This window comes from Ahaetulla prasina, chromosome 4, assembly GCF_028640845.1.
Source record: "Ahaetulla prasina isolate Xishuangbanna chromosome 4, ASM2864084v1, whole genome shotgun sequence".
NCBI classification, from domain to species: domain Eukaryota; kingdom Metazoa; phylum Chordata; class Lepidosauria; order Squamata; family Colubridae; genus Ahaetulla; species Ahaetulla prasina.
Window position 1 is genome coordinate 19,299,528 of NC_080542.1, and position 25,961 is coordinate 19,325,488.

The 25,961-nt window shown below is 43.3% G+C and overlaps 3 protein-coding genes across 6 annotated transcripts in view; 2 read left to right on the forward strand and 1 right to left on the reverse strand.

Moving 5' to 3' along the window:
• The window catches only part of STX4 (syntaxin 4), a 48,746-nt gene extending 25,255 nt beyond the window's left edge, over window positions 1-23,491 (forward strand). The window contains exon 10 of one of the 2 annotated variants that reach the window (XM_058183515.1): window positions 23,226-23,491. In XM_058183515.1, the coding sequence (XP_058039498.1) occupies window positions 23,226-23,237 (12 nt within the window). In that variant the 3' untranslated portion in view covers window positions 23,238-23,491. Of the gene's footprint in view, window positions 1-16,833; window positions 16,853-23,225 lie in introns of those variants that run through there. The other variant, XM_058183516.1, reaches the window with a different exon arrangement.
• LOC131198648 (uncharacterized) lies at window positions 131-7,010 on the forward strand. The gene is made up of 2 exons (XM_058183511.1): window positions 131-516; window positions 1,458-7,010. Exon 2 carries the CDS (start codon window positions 3,744-3,746, stop codon window positions 4,980-4,982), a length of 1,239 nt encoding a protein of 412 aa, XP_058039494.1. The 5' UTR covers window positions 131-516; window positions 1,458-3,743; the 3' UTR covers window positions 4,983-7,010.
• The window catches only part of LOC131198643 (perforin-1-like), a 33,677-nt gene continuing 14,789 nt past the window's right edge, over window positions 7,074-25,961 (reverse strand). The window contains exons 1-3 of one of the 3 annotated variants that reach the window (XM_058183497.1): window positions 24,952-25,025; window positions 16,767-17,328; window positions 7,074-12,414 (exon numbers count right to left, since the gene is read on the reverse strand). In XM_058183497.1, coding sequence (XP_058039480.1) covers window positions 11,292-12,414; window positions 16,767-17,320 — 1,677 coding nt within the window. In that variant the 5' untranslated portion in view covers window positions 17,321-17,328; window positions 24,952-25,025 and the 3' untranslated portion in view covers window positions 7,074-11,291. Of the gene's footprint in view, window positions 12,415-16,766; window positions 23,209-24,951; window positions 25,026-25,961 lie in introns of those variants that run through there. The other 2 variants (XM_058183496.1, XM_058183495.1) reach the window with 2 other exon arrangements.

The following is a 25,961-nucleotide window of genomic DNA, read 5'->3' on the forward strand; positions in this document are numbered from 1 at the left end:
TTGTCTCTTTTCTGAAGATATGTGCTTCTTCTCAATCATAGATCTTCAGAGGCCTTGGCTTTCGGCTACTGCTACTAAATGCTAGGTTGGTCTGTAGTAAGGTCTCCCTCATCTGTGATTTAAAAATGAGATGATTTGATCATAGATGTGATGACCAACCTGGCATTACCAAGAACTATTACCAAGACCTGGCTGGGTCCAGAAGTGGGAATGGACGTTTCAGAAATGCTTGGTATCAGCCAAGACAACATGACTAGCAACGTAATGGTCATCTGGAAGTTTCTTAAGGCTCTCTGAAGCTTTATTCTACAAATTGCTGGATATGAAACCCTGTTCATTTATGTCAGGGTTTATGGATCATTTGGGATTTGTTGCTGTACCAGCTATCCTCTTGCATAGCAACCCCTGTACCTGAGCTACTGGACTCCATTGCTAGATGAAGCTTGCAAGAAGCCATAGCTGGATCTACAAATAGACATCTTGTCTTTTTACAATTTGAGCAAGATAAACTAAAAAGTATGATACAATTGCTGCATAAAAAGGCTCTCAAATTTAACAAAACATCGCCTGAACTAGATGTTGACAAATTAATTTCAAGGATAGGTCCTGGGATTTGAAAGTTACCTGATGTTCAGCATCAGTCAGAGATCAAAAGACACTTAACTGAAGATGAATGATTACTTGAATTTAGTGGCTGGGAAGGCAGGACTTCATGCCTTCAACCAGCTCCCAAGTTTTAAGATTTGGCTACTTCAGAGAAAGGTTGAATAGATCATTATAGAATGGGCTCTGCAAATTTGGCAACTTTACGACTTGTGGACTTCAGCTTGCATGCTGGCTGAGGAATTCTGGAAGTTGAAGTCCACAAGTCTTAAAAGTTGGCAGAGCCCCTGTTCTAGAACAAAATACTTTGCTCTGTAGGCCAGTAGGGATGTAAAAGGATGCTGCTAGCATACTTCATCTGAATGCAATGTTTTACATGGGATGGGCAATCTTGAGGGCTGGGACCTAAATTTATGTCGATGTACCATGGCTATGATACAAATGTGGGTGAGATCTGATATTGTTACGTTGAGTAGGTTATAGATTTTTTTTATAGATTATGTTAAAGCTATAATAGAATGTTTCCGGATCTCAAAATGCATGGATGAAATCTCTTGACAACTGTAGGCAAAGACGTAAAAGTAGTTTTGAAATTGTGCTGCACCGCACCCATAAATTATCTCCTTATTCATTTATTCCTCCTTTTGTGGAATTCAGTGGAATTCAATCTTACAAGAATCAGTGTGCATACTTTTTTTTTTTAATCCAAACTTTCCCCCTGCTAGTTAGTGATAAATAGAGTTATATTCTTAAATATCTCCCAACCTGCAAAATGGCATTTTAGTGTAATTCTGTGTGTGTGTGGGGGGGAACAAGTGCCTCTTAGAATTAATATCTAGCTTTTTCCTGTGCAGGATTGATAGCAGAAGAGTAGTAACTGGGGAGGGACTTCCAGTTGACATCGGGCTGAGAACGGCTGGAAAATAGCAGGCTCCACCAAGCACTGCAAAATCATGTAGGCAACTGCTGTTGGAAGACCCTACAGGACCCAAGCCCCCTTGTAGAGGCATCGAAGAAAGGAGAAAGTGTGAACCATGAGGAACTTGCAATTTCCTTGTTAGGTCCGAAGCAAACTCTCCTGAGTGGCAGCAGGGACAACAGCCATTTTTGGCTAGTCACAAGCTGGGGCAACTGAGACCATAAGATTTGTGCTGGAGCGGTCCATGGATAGAGCATAGAAGCTGGGTGAGATAATTTCCAACTCTTACCTTAAAGACTTACCAGTAACTTAGGTACAAGAATTTCAAAAAATACTCCAAACGTTAAGGAAGTGGCAATTAGACATACAGAGAAGATTAAAGACTGAAAATTAGGAGGTGAAATAAATGCCCAAAGGAAGCTTTAAAATATAGAAAGCTGGAGAAAAAAAACTTAAACAATTTGAAAGGTAAATTTTGGAAGAAAGTATATTTTTTATTTGTATTTTTAAACCCCCTGGATTTATTAGCGAATCAGCTGTTTTTGACATACTATTTAATGTTGGAATTGGGAGTAGAAGAGCCATCTACTGGAAGAAGAGGAGCATTAAAGCAGGAGAATTTTCAATGAAAGTGTATTATGTGTAATACACATAACACAAGAATCAGCACTTGGAAGGCAACTTGACCTTGATTTTATTTTAGAAGATGATTTGGATATTTTGAAATTCTCAGTGAACTTCTTTTCTTTTTTAAAGATTTTTAAGATGAATTGCAAATAATTAATCTCTATTGAAAGTGGTTATTGAATTGTGGATTTGAAAGATTGGAGGAAACCTAGTAGATTAACTTGGACTTCGATTATTAATGCTATTTGATAGAACATTCTACAAGGCAAAAGAAGAAAGATGACAGAACAAAAGAGAATAGAAAAGTTAAATAAGGTTTTAAAATCTGGACAATTGGGAAGATAAATGGAAAATCAAAAGGCTGTAAAATATTAAAGAACTTGAAAGATTATAAATTTAGGGGATTGGAGTAGTGCTGGGTTGTGGTGGGAGGTTCCGCCCACCTGCCCAGACATCTCTGCGCATGCACAAAAGAAGTGGCACTTGCACACCCACAAGTGAACCAGTAGAAGCCAAAATTGAAGCCCACTACTGGATTGGAGGTAGAACTATGGGATTGACTAAATCTTACTAATAATTGGCTTTGTTGGAGTTTTTAAACACTAAGATGTTGGAACTGTAAAGGGATATTGAATAATTTTTATCAAATTGTTACAAAATGGACTATCAGAAGATAATAGAGGGATATGAAAAAATAATTTTGATGCTCAAAAGCATGCATAAAACTATAAAGAACAATAAGGAGACAAAGGGATTGTCTAAAGATAAAGAAATGAGTAAGAAACTTTTCAACAACTGGGGGGAAAAGAAAAATATGATATTCAGAAAATAGATAAGAAATTAAAAGAGGCAGTGGAAAAGAAAAATCAAGAAAGAAAATGGAGGTGATGAAGAGAAACGATTGATAAGTAGGAATCAAATAGATAATTCTTTAAAAGTTTATAATAGAACAGAAAAAAGGGAAATCTCTTAAAAAAGAACGGTTTAAAGAAGTAGAAAATACAAATAGGAAAAATAGTATATATACTAATAAACAATATAATTTATTATAATTAAAAATAAGGTAAGGTTAAAAGATGAAAGTTTATAAGATTAACTGTGTTAAAATATATTGTGAATTCAAACTTTTAAGGATTAGAAATTGTGGGGATTTTAAGATATAATCCCGGGATTGATTAAATTTTGTTAATATTTGGCTTTATTAGTAGTCCTAGACCCTGCAAAAGCTTGCGGGACGGATATTATTAGTTCGGAGGTAGAAGAGGAGGCTAGAGCTTGAGATCATGAGGGTGGTTCCATCTGTACGGTAATCGGGAGGGGTAGATATGGCGGAAACGGGGGGCCTGTATCATGTTCAGGGAGTGCGTGCTCGTTGTTTGCGAACGATCACGCGCTCCGGTCCCCCTGACTTCTCCCGTGCTCCGGGTGGTCTAAATCCCCAGAGCCTGGGCCTCCAGCTGATGTTATGCAATGCCAGGTTTGTGGTTAATAAAGCCCCCCTCATTTGTGATCTTATTCGGGAGGGGGATGCGGACCTGATGGGCATTTCGGAGACCTGGTTGGGCACAGAAGGGGAGGAGTTCCCCTGGTAGAAATGTGCCCACCGGATTTCCGTGCATTTCATTGGCCGAGGGCCCAGGGTAGGGGTGGGGGAGTAGCGATTATTATAAACGAAGGCCTAGAGCCGAGGGAGATCACTGTACCACAGATAGCCAGATGTGAGACCCTCTTTGTGAAGTGGGGCCTGGGGATGCAGGTGAGTTTGCTGATCATGTACCTGGCTCCTTGCTGCGTGACAGAAACCCTGCCCGAACTGTTGAATGCGATCGCCAGGATGGCAGTTGAGACCCCCAGACTTATGGTTATGGGGGATTTCAACTTGCCGTCGGTTGGTGGGGCATCCACTTCGGCTCGGGAGTTCATGGCTTCCATGGCAGCCCTGGACCTGACCCAGTTAGTAAATGGTCCCATTCACTTCAGGGGAAACACTCTCGACTTGATTTTTCTCTCTGGACAGTGGTTGGATGGTCTGGAGTTAGGGGATCTAGTCATTAAACCCCTGACATGGTCAGACCATTCACTCCTTCAACTCGACTTTCGAACCGCCGACCCCCATCGCAGGGAGCTGGAGCCGGTTCGCTGGTTCCATCCCAGGTGCCTGATGGACCCAGAGAGCTTCCAAACGGAGCTTGGGCCACTATCTGAGGATTTAGCCCACGGCTCGGCTGGAGACCTAGTCGCCGCCTGGGAAAGGGCGGCGGCGGGGGCTCTAGACCGCGTCGTGCCTTTGCGGCCTCTGACCTGGTGCCAGTCTCGATTAGCTCCTTGGTATTCCGAGGAGCTGAGAGAGATGAAGCGCCGGAGAAGACGCCTAGAGAGTGACCAGACACTAGTTAGGTCTCAAATTCAGACCTATCTAGTGGCGATGAGAGTGGCAAAACGGGAGTATTTTTCCGCTCTCATTGCGTCGGCAGATAACCGCCTAGCCGCCTTGTTTAGGGTGACCCGCTCTCTTCTTCATCAGAGAGCGGTGGAGGACCCCTTACATGGACATGCTGAGAAGTTTGGGCAATATCTGCATTATAAAATCGCTCAGATTCGGGAAGGTTTGGATTCCGAGTGGGTAGGGTCGGGTGGGATGGCGGAGGCTGGTCTTGAGGTTACTATCTGGGATGAGTTCGATACTGTGGCTCCTGAGGACATGGACAGGATATTGGGGAGACTGAATGTGACCACATGTTTATTGGACCCGTGTCCCTCCTGGCTGGTGCTGGCCACCCGGGAGGTGACACGAGGCTGGCTCCAGGGAATTGTCAACGCTTCTTTGATGTAGGATGTCTTCCCTACCGCCCTAAAAGAGGGGGTGGTGAGGCCCCTCTTCAAGAAGCCCTCCCTGGATCCAGTAATTTTATTAAATTACCGTCCTGTCTCCAACCTTTGCTTTGTGGCGAAAGTTGTTGAGAGTGTGGTGGCACGACAGTTCCCCTGGTACGTGGATGAAACTGTCTATCTTGACCTGTTCCAGTCCGGCTTCTGGCCTGGGCACAGCACAGAGACGGCCTTGGTCGCATTGGTAGATGATCTCTGGAGGGCCCGGGACAGAGGTTGTTCCTCTGTCCTGGTCCTTTTAGATCTTTCAGCAGCTTTTGATACCATCGACCATGGTATCTTGCTGTGGCGGCTCTGGGGGCTTGGAGTGGGGGGCACCGTTTTTCGGTGGTTCTCCTCCTACCTCTCGGACCGTTCGCAGACGGTGTTGGCAGGGGGGCAGAGGTTGGCCCCAAGGCGCCTCCTGTGTGGGGTGCCACAGGGGTCGGTTCTTTCGCCCCTTCTGTTCAACATCTATATGAAGCCGCTGGTCGAGATCATCCGTGATTTTGGGGTGGGGTGTCATCTGTACGCTGACGATACTCAGCTGTACATATCCACCCCTAACCACCCCAACGAGGCCGTTGAAGTGATGTCCCGGTGTCTGGAGGCCGTACGTGTCTGGATGGGGAGAAACAGGCTCCAACTCAACCTTTCCAAGACCGAGTGGCTGTGGGTGCCGGCATCCCGGTACAGCCAGCTGACTCTATCACTGACTGTGGGGGGCGAGTCGTTGGCCCCCACGGAGAGGGTTCGCAATCTGGCCGTCCTGGATGCACGGCTGTTGTTTGAAGATCATTTGACGGCCATCGCCAGGGGAGCTTTTTATCAGGTTCGCCTGATACGCCAGTTGCATTCCTTTCTAGACCGGGCTTCCCTCTGCACAGTCACTCATGCCCTCATTATGTCCCGCCTAGACTTCTGCAACGCTCTCTACATGGGGCTCCCCTTGAAGAGCACCCGGAAGCTCCAACTGGTCCAGAATGTGGCTGCGTGGGTGATAGAGGGAGCACCTCGTAGCTCCCATGTGACACCTCTCCTGCGCAGTCTGCACTGGCTTCCGATGGTCTTTTGGGTGCAATTCAAGGTACTGGTCACCACCTTTAAAGCGCTCCATGGCAGAGGACCGGTGTATCTATGGGACTCCTACTACCACTGGTAGCCTCCCATCGACCACTGCGCTCCCACAGGGTGGGCCTCCTCAGGGTGCCGTCGGTTAAGCAGTGCCAGCTGGCGATCCCCAGGGGGAGGGCCTTCTCTGTGGGGGCCCCTGCCCTCTGGAATGAGCTGCCTCCAGGGCTTTGTCAACTCCCCGACCTCCGGACCTTCCGCCGTGAGCTGAAGACTCTTATTCCATCGTGCAGGGCTAGTTTTAATATGATTTTAAATTTTTAAATAGGGTTTTATTTCTTTTTAAACCTTATGCCACATATTGAATTAGTTTTTAAATGGTTTTTTAACTTTTGTTATATGTGTTTTATTCGGGAGAAGGGCGGTATAAAAATCTAATTAATCTAATCTAATCTAATCTAATCTAGACATTTGGGATATCAAAATTATGGTGGAATAATGAGTAATTTTAAAGTATTAAAATATTAGTGACTTAGTAGGGGATAACAAATTAATGGTGCAAAGAAATGTTATTTAGTTTTAAATGTATTAATGGGGAAAAAACGCTAAAGAATTATAAAGAGAGAATAGTATTGGTAAAGTTGAAAGATTAGGACTATGTATACTTATTTTTATACTTACTATTATTGTTAACATTGTTTAAAAAGGACATTGACCCAGTCAACACACTGTTCACAAAATATGTATGGTATGGATAAAATAAAATAAAAAACTTGGGGGAAAAAAGAGTAACAACTGGGTTATGTTGGAGAAGATAAACAAGCTTTATGTTTTAAAAACCGATTTTCTTCAACACTTAGTTGAAAAAACAATTCTTCCACCAGTAGGCTCTTGTTTTTTTGGTTTTTTTTTTTTTTTTGTATTTCTTTCCACTTCCTGAGTTGGCCTCATGCAGGATACACAAGGCGTGAAATAAAGTGTGATATGGGCTTTTTGGTTTCCATTTGATGCTTGTAAAAGAGGCACTGATAACAGTAATTTCAAATAAATTGTACTTTACCTCGCTCATTTAATGTCCCCCTGTGCTTAATGTTCAGAAAGGCCTGGATGCGTGTAATCATCCTGTATCTGCGAGGTGGTTCTGATTGTTGTCCTTCAAGCAGTTGTGTGACCTGGTTAGTATGATTTATTAATGGAGGCTGACATCAAAGAAAGATGGCAATCTCTGGGAAGTCACCGTCTTGTCATTTGGTTCCCACTACCCAAGGCAATTCTGCAGGAAAATTTGAGTAAGCACTGCTAAATGTTAAGAGCAACTGTTCTTCATAGGTTTTAGTCTTCAAGCTTTTAATCACCTTAATTGCGCTTCTCTGTACTATTCCCAAACTCTCAGCAAAAAAACTCTCATTTTTTTCCTCAGTCTGACTGAATTAATTTTAAATTCTCACACATGAAATGCAGGTTTCTGCCATGCTTCCTTCCCCATTTGCAAAACCGAATGATTTTATACCCATCTTTTCATGTTCTTATTTTGCATAATCCCTTCCATCCTCCTTCCCTCCCTCCCTCCCTCCCTCTCTCTCTAAGTTACATTACAAAAAAAAAATGCTGAGAGTTTGGGAATAGTACAGAGAAGCGCAATTAAGGTGATTAAAAGCTTGGAGACTAAAACCTATGAAGAACAGTTGCAGGATTTGGGTATGGCCAGACTAGAGAAAAGAAGGACTAGGGGTGACATGATAGCAGTATTCTAGTATTTGAGGGGCTGCCACAAAAAAAAGAGGTCAACTTATTTTCCAAAACACCAGAAGGCAGGACAAGAAATTCAGCAGAAACTTCCTAAGAGTGAGGACAATTAACCAATGTAACAACTTGCCTTCAGAAGTTGTAGGTGCTTCATCACTGGAGTCTTAAGAAGAGACTGGACAACCACCAATCTGAAATGGTATAGGATCTTCAGCATGAGCAGGAGGTTGGACTAGAAGACCTCCAAGATCCCTTCCACCTCCATTCTGATTGATGGATGTGTAGCCATGATTTTAAAAATAATGGGGAAAGCCGGAAAAATAAATATGATTGTAATTAACTTGCATTAAAATTAAATCAATACAATACAAAATTAAAGGAAGCTAAATACTCTGATGATTTAGTAATTCTCATATTTCTGTCACATTAAAAATAACCATAGGGTAACAGCTTTTGCAGGTATCTTGAGACCACACCTAAATGTAAAAAGACAAGAAATGGATGTTTAAGACCACCAGTGACCTAGATTAAATTTAGCCTATTCTGCAGTTTTTGAGTGCCCTGCATAAGCACACTGCTGATGTAGGAATTCAAAAAGGCTTTTTAAAAAAACTTTATTGAAATTCTACATATACAATAAACATTAAAAACAATATAGAACATAGTATAGAAAATTAAACCTGCAAATATAAAACTAAATATGTAACTTAGATCTACAGTCTAACTCAAGCCTTCACTTTTCTCATGGATCCATTAACCCTTTCTTATTGTTTTAATCACCATTTTACATTCTCAGTATTCTCCCCTTATTCATCTATAAACCCATGATCATCAAGGTATTTTTCTCCAATTTTGTAATATAATCCATAAATGGTCTCCAGTCTTTAATAAAATCTTCTGTAAATTTATCTCTTATTGGACATACCAGTTCTGCCATCTCTGCCAAGGGCCATAACTTTAAATATCCAATATTCAATATTTCGAACTTCTTTATTTTTTCCATATCTACACAAATAATAATCATGGTAGTCTTACACAACAATAAGTCACTGTTCTTTCTATTCAGTTCTAATAAGAACAATTCTGGTTTTATCTAAAAAGGGATTCCTATAATTTTGACCCACGATCTGTGGATCACCAACCAAAATCTTTTGGTGTCTTCACAAGTCCATCTTATATGATCATAGGTTCCATCTGCATTTCCAACAATTACTCAAAATGCTCTTATATATTTTGGTAGTTACTTTCAGAGGTGTCAAATGCCATCATTTTGCAACATTTTCCTCTTCAATTATTGCAAAGTAAAAATATTTTACCCATGTTCGCCCCCCCCCCCAAATACCATGCCCCTATCGTGCCAAGAATTTAGCATCAATGTAGCATTACATTCTTTAACTTGTTCGGCTTCTGTGTCATAATTTAACAGCAATTTATATAAATTCTTGCAATTACATGTTTCTTCATCTTTACACGATTCTATTTCAAATTCATTCATACTGCCAATCTATACCTCTTTATTTCCCATCTTTTTCAAATTGTGCCCAAAAGGGGTCAAATATCTGATGCAAAATGAGATAGACCTTTTTTAAAAAATAAAAAAAACACCTCTCAGCTGCATTTAAAGTTTTAAACATACATGTTGTACAGTTTAATCTTGATATGGTATTTTTGAAGATTCTTAAAATTTGTTTGCAGAGATTAAATGTATTATTTTGGTAGTTTACTTGGGAAAATTATTTCCCTTGCTCCTTTTTTTTTAATTGCAAAAGCTATATTTGTTGTTTCGTGTTTAAGTTTCTGACTTAAAGCACACTTTTCAAATCAATCCAGGATAAGTTTTGCCTGTTAAAATTTAATTTTCATGGGTTATCTTGTATTTTCCATTCTTTATAAATTGTATAATACAAGGGTGCAACCACCTTGAAAAGTTCAAATATTCCCTTCCTGTGATGTGCGCTTTAGAATACAACTACAAACTCATTATAAAGATGAATTTATAAAGTATATTTTCTAGATCAGTTAACTGGATCAAGTTACAAATTATTTTGTTTGAGGACTCGCAATTCCAAGCAGTATTTCATTTTGGCCAAAGCACAAGGAAGCCATAAAAAATACCTCTTAACATTAAGTGAGGCCTATGTATATTCTCCTAGCAATAAGATATCAAATATGCCTCTAATAGCTAGTTACAAAATTAGATGTCTCAGATTATAGGGAGACAATAGGTGTGAAATTTGAATGCCTGGTATCCAAAGATGAGTGGAAAGCCATTGGTAAAAAGTTAATTAATAGGTTCATCTAACTCAAAATACAATATTAGCCTGTATGATGTATTTGTGTGATGGTACGTGGCTTATTTATGGAGTGATAAGTTATTTCATACTGAGCTTTTGCCAGAAGATTTAGTTTTTCCAAATGTGATTTTTTTTAAATTACATAGGAGAGATAGGAAAATAAGTAGGAGGGCAATGAAAAGGAATATTGTGAATGAAGATGAAATTTGAAAAGCATTCCTAGCAACTATGTATGTCTTGTGCTCCGTTGGAAGCACCTTTTCCAAGAATTGCATAATTCTAATATTGCAGGCTGATTTGATTGAGACCACAACAAAAATTATTTCCATTCTCCATCATGTATACAGGACAATCTGGAAGACCTCTCTTTCTACATGCGAAAAAGCATTCAACATTGTCTCTAGGATCAGTTTTGTTTGCATGGTACATAAACCAGTGGTGGGTTGCTACAGATTTGCCCCGGATAGGGCAAACCTGTAGCGGCAGCAGTGTGAGGCTCTGCCCACCCGCCCAGACGCTTCTGTGCATGCAGAAACCCACCCCTGACATAAGCAATGTGTTCTGTTTTCTGTTCTCTGATTTAGCTTTTGTACATAGATTTACAGTAGTATAGCTCAAACTTGGTGACTTCAAAACATGTGGACTTTAATTCCCAGAATTCCCCAGCGAGCTAAGGTAATTAAACAAGAAGTTATATAAAGAAACCCAGGGCAGGCTTTAAAAATAAGCAGGAGCACGAATACAGGTAGTCCTCGACTTACAACCATTCATTTAATGACTGTTCAAAATTACAATGGCAGTGAAAAAAGACACTTATGACCATTGCAGCATCCCACAGTTAGAGGATCAAAATTTGGGCACCTGACAAGTGGCATAATTTTATGATTGTTGCAGCGTCCCAGGTTCATTTGTGACTTTCCCAGCGGGCTTCTGACAAGCAAAGTCCAGCGGGAGGTGGCGGGAGCCAGATTCGCTTAATGATCCCATGATTCACTTTACAACTGCAGAGATTTGCTTAACAACTGTGACAAGAAAGGCTATCTATGGGAGCAAAACTCACTTAACTACTCGGCGACGGGAATTTTTGGCTCAGTTTGTGGTTGTAAGTTAAGGACTACTTGCAGCCTTTTAACCCCCTTAAGCAGCCTCTTTCTAGCACGGGTTCACTTTGCTCCACGTTGTAACAAAGCAACCCTGTGTGGCTGCTGAGGGACATACTCCAAGCAGTAGGGCCCTCCTAAGAAGGGGCCACATTCCAAATTATATTGAAATTCAAGGCGTCCATGGTTTAAGTAACACACCTCGATATGAGGTTTCCCAGATCTGGGAGTTCGGTCACATGTCCCCAGCAGATCATCATCATAACGGTTGTCTTCATCCCAAACTTGTATTCGGAGCCTACTGGCTTCTCCCAAGCCCTGGACCTTCCCCAGATCCAAGTGGGCCATCCATACCGGGTTATCATTATTCCACACAGTGGATGTCCGGCTCTCAACCCCATGGAAAAATACCTTGACATAAGCATCCGTTTTTGTGGAGTAGTCTCCCCAGAGATCATAGGCACGTTGAATTGTCACCGTTAGCTTGCTCTGGCCTCGCTCCCGAGAGCAGCACATGGAGTTAGTGGTGCCGTCACTGGGACATACGCAGGAGCAGGGATCTCGGAGGCTGCGTTGGGAGCCGTGAGGACAAGGCTGGCTGCAGTTTCTCCAAAGGGCCCTTTCTCTGATGTATTCACTCACTGCCTGCTGCAAACTGTCCCGCTTTGGGTGACCCTTAGGCAGCAAACTATGAATGGGCTTCAGGGAATAAGAAAGGAGCGCAGGGACAGATTTGAGGCTTTCCAGCCACTGCTTATAACCTTCAAGGTTCTGCTCATTTGAAAAGAGCAAGTCAGTATGTTGGTCCCCTCCGACTACCTCAGTGTGTCTCTCGTTGTAGGTCTGGTGGAAGCTTCCTTTGAAAGTCTTCTTCTTCTTCAGCTCTTCACATGTGTTGTAGGCTGCACTGAGGCTTCCTTTGCCACCCCCAATGTTGGCCGAGGCCTCGAGTGTTAGGCAGTCTTTCACTTCATCAGCAGACGCACCGTCCAAAGCTGTCTCGCAGACCCGCAATGCTGTCACATCCCTCACGCGGCCCCCCAAGTGCAGATGCTCAATAAAGTGGGTCCCATAGGTGCCAATGAGCTGCCGATATTCCGGAAGGGAGTTGGATCGGTACTTGTTAGGGAGACTGTGAAGGGAGCGCTTGAAATGGCTGAAGAGAATGTACTGGTTGATACGGAAGCTGCAAAGGAAACAGAAGACCACATAGGTAGGGTAGACAGAAACAGCGGGCCTTTAGATCAAATCATAAAGGAGTGGTTTGGGATCAAAGGGTAGTAATCTTGCAGTATTGGTGAGTAAATAGATCAGGGTTTCTCAACTATACAACTTTTAAGAACGAAGCTATCAAAGTGCTGTCCCGGTGTCTGGAGGCCGTACGGGTCTGGATGGGGAGAAACAGGCTCAAGCTCAATCCCTCCAAGACAGAGTGGCTGTGGATGCCGGCATCCCGGTACAGTCAGCTAAATCCGCGGCTGACCATCGGTGGCGAGTCATTGGCCCCGATGGAGAGGGTGCGCAACTTAGGCGTCCTCCTGGATGAACGGCTGTCTCTAGAAGATCATTTGACGGCCGTCTCCAGGAGAGCGTTCTACCAGGTTCGCCTGGTGCGCCAGTTCGCCTTTCTGGACCGGGAGGCCCTATGCACGGTCACTCATGCTCGTGACGTCTCGCCTGGATTACTGCAACGCTCTCTACATGGGGCTTCCTTGAAGGGCATCCGGAGGCTACAGTTAGTCAGAATGCGGCTGCGGGTGATAGATGGAGCCCTCGTGGCTCCCGCATAACACCCATCCTGCGCAGGCTGCACTGGCTACCTGTGGCCTTCGGTGCGCTTCAAGGTTTTGGTGACCACCTTTAAAGCGCTCCATGGCATAGGGCCGGGTTATCTGGGACCGCCTACTGCAACCAGATACCTCTCACCGACCCGTGCGCTCTCACAGAGAGGGACTCCTCAGGGTGCCGTCAGCTAGGCAGTGTCGTCTGGCGACGCCCAGGGGAAGGGCCTTCTCTGTGGGGGCTCCCGCCCTCTGGAACGAACTCCCCCCAGGACTCCGTCAACTTCCAGATCTTCGAACCTTCCGTCGCGAGCTCAAGACTCATTTATTCATCTGTGCAGGACTGGCTTAGATTTTTAAATTTAGAGGGGTTTTAAATTGATTTTAATATTTATATTTCTATTTTTATTAATTGGTATTATTAATTATTGGCATTAGAATAAGTTTTTTAATGATTATTTTAATTTGTATATTGATGTTTTTATATGCCTGTAAACCGCCCTGAGTCCTTTGGGAGATAGGGCGGTATATAAGTTTAAATAATAAGTTTAAATAATAAATAAATAAATAAATAAATAAGATGTCTGGACTTCAACTCCCAGAATTCTCCCAGCCAGCACTCTGCCTGAGAAATTCTGGGAGTTGTAGTCCAGACATCTTAAAGTTGCTTAAATTGAGCATTCAGTTAGATACTGAAATGTTTTCCATAGCTGTTATCAAGAATCAAGAAAGATGATTCAATTCCTAGAGCCATGATGGCGAACCTATGGCATGGCACACGTAGCCGTATCAGTGGGCACGAGCTCAGCTCCGGCGCGTGCCACCAGAAGTAGGGAAACATGCTGTTTCCTGCCTCCAGAGGACTTGGGGAGTGGTGGAGAAGGCCCGTTTTTCTCTCTCATCTGACTCCAAAGCCTCTCTATGAGTCTGGGGAGGGCGAAGAGGGCCTTGGGGGGGATTTTTCTAACAACCGGAGAAGGATATGTTTTCCATGAATTTGTCAACTCCTTAAAATGGGGGAACTCTCAAATCTTGTCCTTTTCAACTCTATATATTGGTTTTGTTCAGTTTGTATAGATAAATATCGTCTATCTGTGCATCATCATATATGATTCAACTATTGATCACTTAGATGACGTCTGCTATATTATCAGGGGATGGATACCTTCACATGATAAATCCCTTTTGAGGTTTTATTCCAGCTTGTCAGAATTAAAACTGGTTGGCAATTTGGCCCAGGATGGATAGTAGGGGGGTGAAGGTGTTGAACAAGGAGCAGGAAGACCCATATTCTGAGCCACCTTCAACAAGGGCAACTCAGTGAATGACTTCGAGCCAGTGTCTCTCTCTCAGCTGTCCCAACCTCACAAAAATAGGTCTTGTACCACTTGAAATATAAGCATATATCAAATAAAAAATACCACGTGTTACCAAGAGATAGTGAAGGATCTGAATTCCAATGAATCTCAGGCAAGATTCATCAAGAAGCCTAATTTGAACCAAGTTTGATGGTCAACCAGGTAAAGTTGTCTGAAGGTTGAGTCAGGGCAACTGGATTTATTTTCTTGTTAGTTTGAGACCTTTTGCTGCTCATCCAAGCAGTTTCATCAGTTAGAGAGAGCTAGTTCGGCAGATTAACAAGAGAATAAGCCCAGTTGCCATGACTTCAGACAATTTAACCTGGATGATTGGAAATCCTTACTGACGTATTGCAATTGCCATGACTCAACCTTCGGATATATTTGAACCAAATCATACTTTTCCCTTTTCCTTGCTTTCTCTTTTAGTCTTTTTTACCTTTTGTACTGAAGGTGTACAGGTAGTCCTCGACTTACAACAGTTTGTTTAGTGACCATTCAAAGTTACAACAGCACTGAAAAAAGTGACTTGTGGCCTTTTTTACACACTTATGATCATTGCCGCATCCCCATGGTGACGTTATTTACATCCAGATGCTTGACAACTGACTCGCATTTATGACGGTTGTAGTGCCCAGGATCATGTGATCCTCCTTTGCGGCCTTCCTTGCAAGCAAAGTCAATGGGGAAACTGGATTCACTTAACAACCATATTACTAATTTAACAACTGCAGTGATTCACTTAACAAATGTGGCAAGAAAAATTGTAAAATGGGGCAAAATTCACTTAACAAATTTCTCACTATGCAACATAAATTTTGGGCTCAATTGTGGTCATAAGTTGAGGATTACTATATCACTTTTTTAAAGCTACCCTGGAAATTGGTGCTGTAGGAAAAGCAGCATAATTATTTTTTCAAAATAAGTAAATGGAAGCCAACACTACAATGGGACCCTGAAGTTGGGAGAGAGAAAAATACCATTGACTCAGTTTTCCACTTCTGATGGAAAGCATGTCTCATTTCCATCTGGTGGCAGAGTTATGGGTAAGACAAATTATATTATTAATTAATACTAATTATCATCCAGGCCTTAGCAGATGGAAACATCTAGCTGACTCAAGCCTGGTTAATACAGTTAGTCCTCGATGTATGACTACAGTTGAGCCCATAATTTCTGTTAAGTGAGCTTTGCCCCATTTGCGACCTTCCTTGCCATAGTTGTTAAGTGAATCACTGCAGTTGATAAGTTAGCAACCCGGTTGTTAAGTGAATCGAACTTCCCCATTGATTTTGCTTGTCAAAGGTCACAAAATGTGATCATATAAGCCTGGGACACAGAAACGGTCATAAATATAAACCAGTTGCCAAGCATCTGAATTTTGAGCACATAATCAAGGAGAGGCTATCAAGGTCGTAATGATGAAAATCAATTATAATTCTTATCTTTCAGTGCCATTGTAACTTTGAACGATCACTAAATGAACTCTTATAAATTGAGGACTTATAATACTTGGGATAGAAATTTCAGAGCTGCTGGTTGGATTAAGGCAATGTTTTTCAAACTTAGCAACTTCAAAATGTGTGGACCAACTCCCAGAATTCCTCAGCCAACATGGCCTGCTGGGGAATTCTGAGAGTTGAAGTCCACATTAGTGAGTTATGATCACTTTTCATACTTACAACTGCAGCATTCCCACAGTCACGTGATCAAAACTCGGACACTTGGCAACTGGTTCATATTTATGATGGTTGCGTGTGCCAGGGATCATGTGATTGTCTTTTGCAACCATACGACAAGCCAAGTCAATGGGGAAACCAGATTCACTTAACAACCATGATACTAATTTAACAACTGAAGCGATTCAGCTATGGGCTGTGGAAGGAAAGGTCGTAAAATGGGGCAAAACTCACTTAACAACCATCTCCCTTAGCAACAGAAATTTTGGGCTCAGTTGTGGTCATAAATGGGCTACCTGTTTGTTACCTGTCAGGCAAGAAATCTAGACTTGTACACTTCCTCGTAAAGTGCCCTCAAAATATTTGCCATACAAATGGAAGATTGTGGTAAGATTGTGACCTTTCGCCATGAATTGAAAACGCACTTGTTTATCCAAACGGGACTGGCTTAATTTTTTAAACTTTTGAATTTTAATAATTTTAATTGGGGTATTTATGAATTTTATGGGTCAAATTTGACGGTTTTAAATTTTCGGCCATTTATAGAACATGTTATTTTAATTTTTGTTTTAATTTGTATATTGTACTGGTTTTTAATCTGGCTGTAGTCCTTCGGGAGAAGGGCGGTATAAAAATCTAAATAATAAATAAATAAATAAATAAATAAATAAAGCCCTGGAAGATTTCTCAGCCATTATCCCTCATCCAGGCCTCTTTCACCTGTAATAAGAGCAGGAAATCTCATGACTTGCAAAAGTGTACTTGTCTTGGTTATTCTTCTGCATAGTGAAGTCTGCCACTGTGGAGTGAGTTCCAGCCAAAGTCATCTGGACCTGTTGCTCGGGTTTTGGCTGTACGTCCAGTCCAACTTTCCAATCATTCTTCACATCAGATGCTGCGGCATGAAGCACATCGATGCCCGAGCTTTGTAGGGAAGTGTGAACCTTCCTCTGACAACTCACTTTGGCTGCCCAGTCAGCGGCCACCAAGGGAAGTCTCTGAAGAGGCCTATCCTGCAGGAAAGGATTACGGCATAGGGTGCAAGTACCATCAGCTTTCTGCCACTGACTCAAATCCAACACCTGGGCCTTCTTCTCCAGCGTGGTGATATCAAACCCTTCTCCAGCGATGCTGTAGCCAGGCACAAAGTCCTTTTGCTCATCGCATTCATCCACTGTACCGATGTGGCAATAGGGAGAGACTCCGGTCAAGAAAAGGAAGAGAAAGAGAAATTGTAGGGTGAAGGCAGCCAAGATGGACTTGGTTCTCAGCATGGTTGATCCTACATGGGAAAGAAGAACAGATTGTGAATTCCAGAAGCGGCATAAAAATGAGATTTCGTTTGCTGGAAATGCAACCGGGCTCCAGGCACCTACTACTACATGTGGTGGATGTGTAGTAAAGCAAGAAAATACTGGAGAAAAATACATAACTGGTTGGAAATGATAACTGAGCAAAATATTGAGTTTATACCAGAAACATGCCTTTTAGGTATACTATCAGAAAGTTATGATAAAACAACCACATATGTAGTGTTACATATACTGACAGCAGCAAGATTATATATGCTAAATATTGGAAAAATGTGAACATGCCACCGGACAAGAATATAATTAGGAAAATTTGGGATTGTGCTGAAATGGACAGGCTAACTTTAAAAATTAAAAGTAAAGAAGACTCAGAATATTATCAGACATGGAATAAATTTTATGAATGGATAGAGACAGGAGGTAGAAATGAGAGTAAGTAAGATTATGAATGTTAATATTTGCTAGTATGGAAAATAAAGATATATAACTATATTAAGGGATAAAAATGTAAATAAGCTAATGCAAGAAGAAATTTAGTTTAAGGTTTTTTGATTATACTATTATAAATATTGTTATTATATTATTGTTATTAGCTTGTGTGTTAAGATTTACTATCAATTTTTCTTTGGTTTTGCCCTATTTGTAAATGTTATCTTGACAAGGGACTATTTTTCAAAAATGTGTATGAATAAAAATAAAAAAATAAAAACGAGATTTCAAAGTGCAGCAACATTCATCAGCTGTAATGCTGGGTGAAAAACACATTTTGTAATTAGTTTAAATCCCTCCCCCCAATCATGATGTGGAAATGCCACTGTTTTCAAAAGGGTCATGGGAATTCTTAATAATTATTAGGCACTTAAAGTAGGGGTTCCCAATCTTAGCCACATGTGGAGTTCAACTCCCAGAATTCCCCAGCCAGGAATTGATGTCCTTACATTTTAAAGTGGCCAAGATTGGGAATCCCTAGTCTAAAACATCTAAATTCAATCAAATGCAACCTGAACAAAACATCTAAATTCTGTCTAGATCACTGAACTTCTCAATTTTATCAGATTTAAGAGATGTGGACTTCAACTCCCAGAATTCCCCAGCCAGCATGCAGTTGCTTCCTCATTACCACCAGCCGTATCAAGTAGTTTTAAATCTGAATTTTGCACATTTGGAAGCAGAAGCTTCCATATGGAGCTCAAGAACTATCTGTAAACTCTTCCAGTTCTCCCTCCTCCTTGACTTTTTTAAAAATCAAACATATTACTAAGAATGTTCCTTGTGGGAGAAAAAATGCATTTATATATATATATAACAACAGAGTTGGAAGGGACCTTGGAGGCCTTCTAGTCCAACCCCCTGCCCAGGCAGGAAACCCTACACCATCTCAGTCAGATGGTTATCCAACATTTTCTTAAAAATTTCCAGTGTTGGAGCATTCACAACTTCTGCAGGCAAGTCGTTCCACTTATTAATTGTTCTAACTGTCAGGAAATTTCTCCTTAGTTCTAAGTTGCTTCTTTCTTTGATCAGTTTCCACCCATTGCTTCTTGTTCTACCCTCAGGTGCTTTGGAGAACAGCCCGACTCCCTCTTCTTTGTGGCAACCCCTGAGATACTGGAACACTGCTATCATGTCTCCCCTAGTCCTTCTTTTTATTAAACTAGACATACCCAGTTCCTGCAACCATTCTTCATATGTTTTAGCCTCCAGACCCTGTAAGCGAGAGGATCCAGAGAATTCAAGACCTCTGGAAATGACATCACTAAACTAAGGATAACTCCAATTCTCACACAAAGGAAATCTCAGCTACTGAGCCAATGATAGCATCATGGAATGTAAGGATTCAAGTGGATCCTGGATATCAATTTTCTCAATCTCAGCTACTTTGAATTTTCTGGACTTCAAGTCCCAGAATTCCTTAGACAGCATTGTAGGAAGAAAAATCTGGTCCAGTTCCAACCTGGGAGAAAGATGCTGGAAATAAAATGGAGGCTGGCTAGTTGGAAAGAACGTCTCTGTTTATTTGGACGCCAGAAACATCAGTGACAGCAGCATGTTTCTGGAGTGGCTGACAAAATGGCTGGATTTTATTTATTTATTTATTTATTAGATTTTTATACCGCCCTTCTCCCGAAGGACTCAGGGCGGTTCACAGCCATAATAAAAATAGAACAATATACAAATAAAACAAAGATTAAAAAACTTATTATATATTGGCTAAAATTTAAAAACAATATACCATTAAAATTAAACTCTCTAAAATTTATAAAAATTATAAAATTTAAAAATCACGAAGCCAGTCCCGCGCGAATAAACAAATAGGTCTACAGCTCGCGGCGGAAGGTCTGAAGGTCAGGCAGTTGACGTAATCCAGGGGGAAGTTCGTTCCAGAGGGTAGGAGCTCCCACAGAGAAGGACCTTCCCCTGGGGGCCGCCAGTCGACATTGTCTGGCCGACGGCACCCTGAGGAGACCCTCTCTGTGGGAGCGCACTGGTCGATGGGAGGCCACCGGTAGCAGCAGGCGGTCCCGTAAGTAACCCGGTCCTAAGCCATGGAGCACTTTAAAGGTGATAACCAACATCTTGAATTGCACCCGGAAGGCAACCGGAAGCCAATGCAGCCTCCAAAGGATAGGTGTTATATGGGAGCTTCGAGCCGCTCCCTCAATCACCCGCGCGGCTGCCGCCCCTCTCTGTGTGAGCGTATGGGTCAGTGGGAGGTATTCGGTAGCAGAAGGCGGTCCCGTAAGTACCCTGGCCCTAAGCCATGGAGCGCTTTAAAGGTAGTAACCAACACCTTGAAGTGCACCCGGAAGACCACAGGTAGCCAGTGCAATCTGCGCAGGAGTGGTGTTACATGGGAGCCACGTGTGGCTCCCTCTATCACCCATGCAGCCGCATTCTGAACTAACTGCAGCCTCCGGATGTTCTTCAAGGGGAGCCCCATGTAGAGAGCATTGCAATAATCCAGACGGGAGGTGACAAGAGCGTGAGTGACCGTGCATAGGGCATCCCGGTCAAGGAAGGGGCGCAACTGGCGAATCAGGCGAACCTGATGAAAAGCTCTCCTGGAGACGGCCGCCAAGTGATCTTCAAACGACAGCCATTCATCCAGGAGGATGCTCAAGTTGCGCACCCTTTCCACTGGGGCCAATGTTTCACCCCCAACAGTCAGCTGCAACTGCAGCTGCCTGTACCGGGGTGCCGGCATCCACAGCCACTCCGTCTTGGAGGGATTGAGCTTGAGCCTGTTTCTCCCCATCCAGACCCGTACGGCTTCCAGGCACCGGGACAGCACTTCGATAGCTTCGTTGGGGTGGCCTGGGGTGGAAAAGTACAGCTGCGTATCGTCAGCGTACATACAGATGATCTCACCCAGCGGCTTCATATAGATGTTGAACAGGAGAGGCGAGAGAATCGACCCCTGCGGCACCCCACAAGTGAGGCGCCTCGTGGTCGATCTCAGCCCCCCTGTCAACACCATCTGCGACCGGTCAGAGAGATAGGAGGAGAACCACCGATAAACGGTGCCTCCCACTCCCAAACCCTCCAACCGGTGCAGCAAGATACCATGGTCGATGGTATCAAAAGCCGCTGAGAGATGTAATAGGACCAGGGCAGAGGAACAACCCCTGTCCCTGTCCCTCCAGAGATCATCCACCAACGCGACCAAAGCCGTCTCCGTGCTATAGCCGGGTCGGAAGCCGGACTGGAACGGGTCTAGATAGACAGCTTCATCCAGGTATTGGGGTAGTTGACGTGCCACCACACTCTCAACAACCTTCGCGACAAAGCGAAGGTTGGAGACCAGATGGTAATTTCCCAAAACAGCTGGGTCCAGGGAAGGCTTCTTGAGGAGGGGCCTCAGCACCGCCTCTTTCAAGGCGGCAGGGAAAACCCCTTCCAACAGAGAAGCATTGATAATCCCCTGGAGCCAGCCTCGTGTCACCTCCTGTGTGGCCAGCACCAGCCAGAAGGGGCACGGGTCCAGTAAACATGTGGTGGCATGTAACCTCCCCAACAACCTGTCCACGTCCTCGAGAGCCACAGGGTCAAACTCATCCCAAATAATCTCAACAAGACGAGTCTCCGCCCTCTCACCTGGATCATCCCAATTTTGATCCAGACCATCCCAAAGCTGAACGATTTTATCGTATAGATAACCACTAAACTCCTCGGCCCGTCCCTGTAAGGGGTCATCCCGCACCTCTTGATGAAGGAGAGAGTGGGTCACCCAAAACAGGGCGGCCGGGCGGTTATCTGCCGACGCAATGAGGGAGGAAGCGTAGGAACGCTTTGCTTCCCTCAGTGCCACTAGGTAAGTCTTAGAATAAGACTTAACTAGTGTCCGATCAGCTTCGGAACGGCTGATCTCCAGGCACTCTCTAGGCGTCTTCTCCGGCGTTTCATCTCTCTCAGCTCCTTGGAGAAGCAAGGGGCTGGTTGAGATCTACGCCGGGTCAGAGGCCACAAAGGCACGACCCGGTCTAAATCCCCAGCTGCGGCCTGTTCCCAGGCCGCAACTAGTTCTTTAGCCGTGCCGTGGGCCAGATCCTCAGGGAACGGCCAAGCTCCGTCAGGAACCTCTCCGGGTCCATCAGGCACCTGGGACGGAACCATCGTATTGGTTCCATCTCCCTGCGGTGGTGGGTAGCGGTCCAAAAGTCCAAGCGAAGGAGACAATGATCTGACCATGACAAAGGCTCTGTTACTAAATCTCCTAACTCCAGATCATTTAACCACTGTCCAGAGATATAAATCAGGTCCAGCGTGCCTCCCCCAATGTGCGTAGGGCCATCAACTACTTGGATCAGGTCCAAGGCCGTCATGGAGGCCTGGAACTCCCGAGCCGCCGTTGAGGACAAGCCGGTCGATGGCAAGTTGAAATCCCCCATGACCATAAGTCTGGGGGTCTCAATCACCACCCCGGCCAGTACCTCCAACAGCTCGGGCAGGACTGTAGTCACGCAGCAAGGAGCCAGGTACGTGATCAACAAGCCCATCTGACCTCTATGGCCCCACCTCACAAAGAGGGATTCACAACCGGCTATCTGAGGCACAGTGGACTCCCTCGGCTGTAGACTTTCCCTAATAACAACCGCCACCCCCCACCCCTACCTTGGGCCCTCGGTTGATGGAATGCTCGGAAACCCGGGGGGCACAGCTCAACAAGGGGAACACCCCCTTCCGTGCCCAACCAGGTCTCCGTAATGCCCATAAGGTCCGCGGACTCCCCCTGAATAAGATCACAAATCAGGGGGGCTTTGTTAACCACGGACCGTGCATTGCATAACATCAACCGGAGGCCCAAGCTCTGAGGATCCTGGCTGCCCGGGGAACGGGTGAAGTCTGAGGGGCCGGAGCACGCGATCGCTTTTAAACAGCGAGCACGTGCTCCCAAAGATAGATGCGGCCCCTCGCTTCCGCCATACCTGCCTCTCCCACTTACCGTACAGATGGAACGACCCTCTAAACCAGGAACATACCCCTCCCCCCTGCCTTCGGAACCGATAAAGTAACGCCGTGAGCAAGCCCAGGAACTGTCCCCGACGAGTTACCCCCCACACCCGTCCTATCCCTCCCCCCCTTTAAAAAACCTTTTTCTAAAAAACCCCAAAGATTCTTCCTCGACGCATGCCATCTCTCTGGGTCCCAAAACCCATCAATAAGGCCGGCCCTCGGTAAAGTGGAGGGCCATTCCTGCGAGGCGGGGGTACCTCGCAGGCGCAAGAGTTCATGTGGCAAATAATGCATGAAATCGATCGACAGCTGACTGGATGGAACTTTATAGGATTCCAGGATTAGATGATTGAGATGCTCCAGGGGGTTTTGCAATATAGTGAGCCTTGTGTCTTTTACTATTCTAATTCTACAGAGGAATTATTGAATCTGTCATTTGCACCTCTATAACTGTCTGGTTCGGTTCTGCAACCCAACAAGAAAAACACAGACTTCAGAGGATAATTAGAACTGCAGAAAAAATAATTGCTACCAACCTGCCTTCCATTGAGGACCTGTATACTGCACGAATCAAGAAGAGGGCCGTGAAAATATTTGCAGATCCCTTGCATCCTGGACATAAACTGTTTCAACTCCTACCCTCAAAACGACGCTATAGAGCACTGCACACCAGAACAACTAGACACAAGAACAGTTTTTTCCCGAAGGCCATCACTCTGCTAAACAAATAATTCCCTCAACACTGTCAAACTATTTACTGAATCTGCACTACTATTAATCGTTTCATAGTTCCCATCACCAATCTCTTTCCACTTATGACTGTATGACTATAACTTGTTGCTGGCAATCCTTATGATTTATATTGATATATTGACCATCAATTGTGTTGTAAATGTTGTACCTTGATGAACGTATCTTTTCTTTTATGTACACTGAGAGCATATGCACCAAGAAAAATTCCTTGTGTGTCCAATCACACTTGGCCAATAAAAAAAATTCTATTCTATTCTAATAATGGTGGGTTAATCCTATTATGTCCTAAAGGTCGTGTCCTGTCCTTAGAATTTGTGTGGGGGAATGTAAATTCTTAATCCCATCAGATCCAGCTGTGGGAGCTGAAGGCATTTTGTTTATGACTAGGCTGGCCTGGATTTCTTAATAGGCACAAAATGTCCCTCTCTAATGACTTCAGGAGGTTCTGCTAACCTCCTGCTCAGTCTAACAGATCCAATCTCCATTGAAACATGTTTAAAAAGGTAGAGCTTCAAATTGTGATTAGCAGACTTTCTGCTACTAGAACATGTAAGCTTTTCTCTTCCACATTCAGAGTGACAGCAAGAGCAAAACCCTTGGCAGGACAGCCTAGACACATATTTTTGTTCTCCTTGAGTTTTTTTCAAGGGGAAAAACATTTTTTAAAGTATTATCAATATCCAAGATCATCAGAAGTTTTATACACTAATTTTATTTGCACATTCTTTGCCTGAAGAATTTTTGTCCATAAAACCTGCAGGGCACCCCGTCATATCCACACATGGGTCACCTCTCACCCTTAAAATTCTTTTTAAAAGAAACATAAAAAACATTGTACAATGTCTGTGTAAACTAAACAACCAGACATTGTGGCATGTCTCAGATTTCCTCCTCCTGTTTTTCTTATCACAGCCCTACCAGATAAGCTAGGCTAAAAGAAAAAAATTGGCTCCCTTTTATGCAGGTTATGGATCCATGGTTGAAGTTGGACTAGAACCCCCTTCCTAATCCAGCATTTTAACCAGCATGGCAGGTCTCAATCTGGCCAGAAAAGAAGACCTATTTTACATGCAGAGATTGGCAGATAGAATGGGGTTTTTCGCATCAGGAGTGTCAAGAAATCACCACAAAATCGCCCCAGATTGACCTGTTGCTCAAGGCACAGCTTCAAAAAGCCAGCAAAATAATTCAGCCTCACAGCAGTGAGTGGATGCTTGCTAAAACCGATCAGGATTCTCAAACTGGTTTCTGCCCATCTCAATTAGAGCAAAGTATTAGAATAATTGAACCATTCTGCTGATTGCAATGATACTTCCTTACTTCTCCCCCACCCGTTCTAACCATGGATCTAAGCATGGATCCATAAATATATCTCCATAAATACATACCTTAGCAGGAGAAGGAGAAACACATGTACACACACCCTCTGAAATCTATCTGGTGGTGACAGGCTATCACAGTCAAGAAAGCTGAAAAAGAAACTCAGGTTTTCTATGACACATAGTTGAAAGATGAAAAGCAGAGGGGGGATATGACTCTGAGGTTTGCACACAACCTCCCATGGGCGACAACAAAATTCACACCTCCGCTTGCCTTTTGCCCACCGATTAACTTGTTTATTCATTTTTTTACTCCAAAGAAATGAGTTTACACATTGTTCCCTCACATGCTTGTATCTTCACCACAAGAAAGGCTGAAAAAAGAGATTTTGGTGGAGCAGGGTGGGAGGTGGGGGCGTTGAAAACTGGTCTGAGAACACTTTAACTTTTGTTTCTTGTTTGGCCTGTGTCACGAAATACAAACCTGTTTCGAAAAGATAACCTAAACCAAATGCCAAAAGCAGAGATGTTTGCAGGATATCTTGGAAGCAACGCTTAAATGTAAATTTAAAAATAATTCTGAGACACATTAATATATATTCAAAATGCTGACAAAATAAGTAATCAGGATCGCTTTTATTACTAAAAGTATGATGAACTTATTTGCAATATCAAAAAAAGTGTTATTTTGAAATTTTCTTAGGCCTTGCAGATTGCAAGGTCTTAAGCCCTATCTTATTTAACGTATGGCTTAATCTAGCAACTGGCCACAGCATCTGGAAGGAATGATACCTATTAATCCTTCTAATGGGAATTTGCCCAGGATTAAGTTTTGCTAATCATTTCTGGGATGCAAAATTTATAATGACCACCAGATGGCAATAGAGAGATAGAGAAAGTCTCTTTGCTAACATCTCAGGCTCATCTGGAATATAACAGCCCAAAACAGAAGCTTTATATTTGGGTAGCACTAACTTCTTTTTGCTCCACTCTGCTGATCCAGCATTTCGGAGAGAACCCAGTGAGGAAAAGGAGAAGGAAGAGAAGCTGTAGAAAACAGCAACAAAAATGGGGGGGAA

What these genes read in the sequence shown, in the direction of transcription:
- LOC131198648 (XM_058183511.1), top strand. Translation starts at nt 3,744, where the DNA reads ATGTGCCCACCGGATTTCCGTGCATTTCATTGGCCGAGGGCCCAGGGT.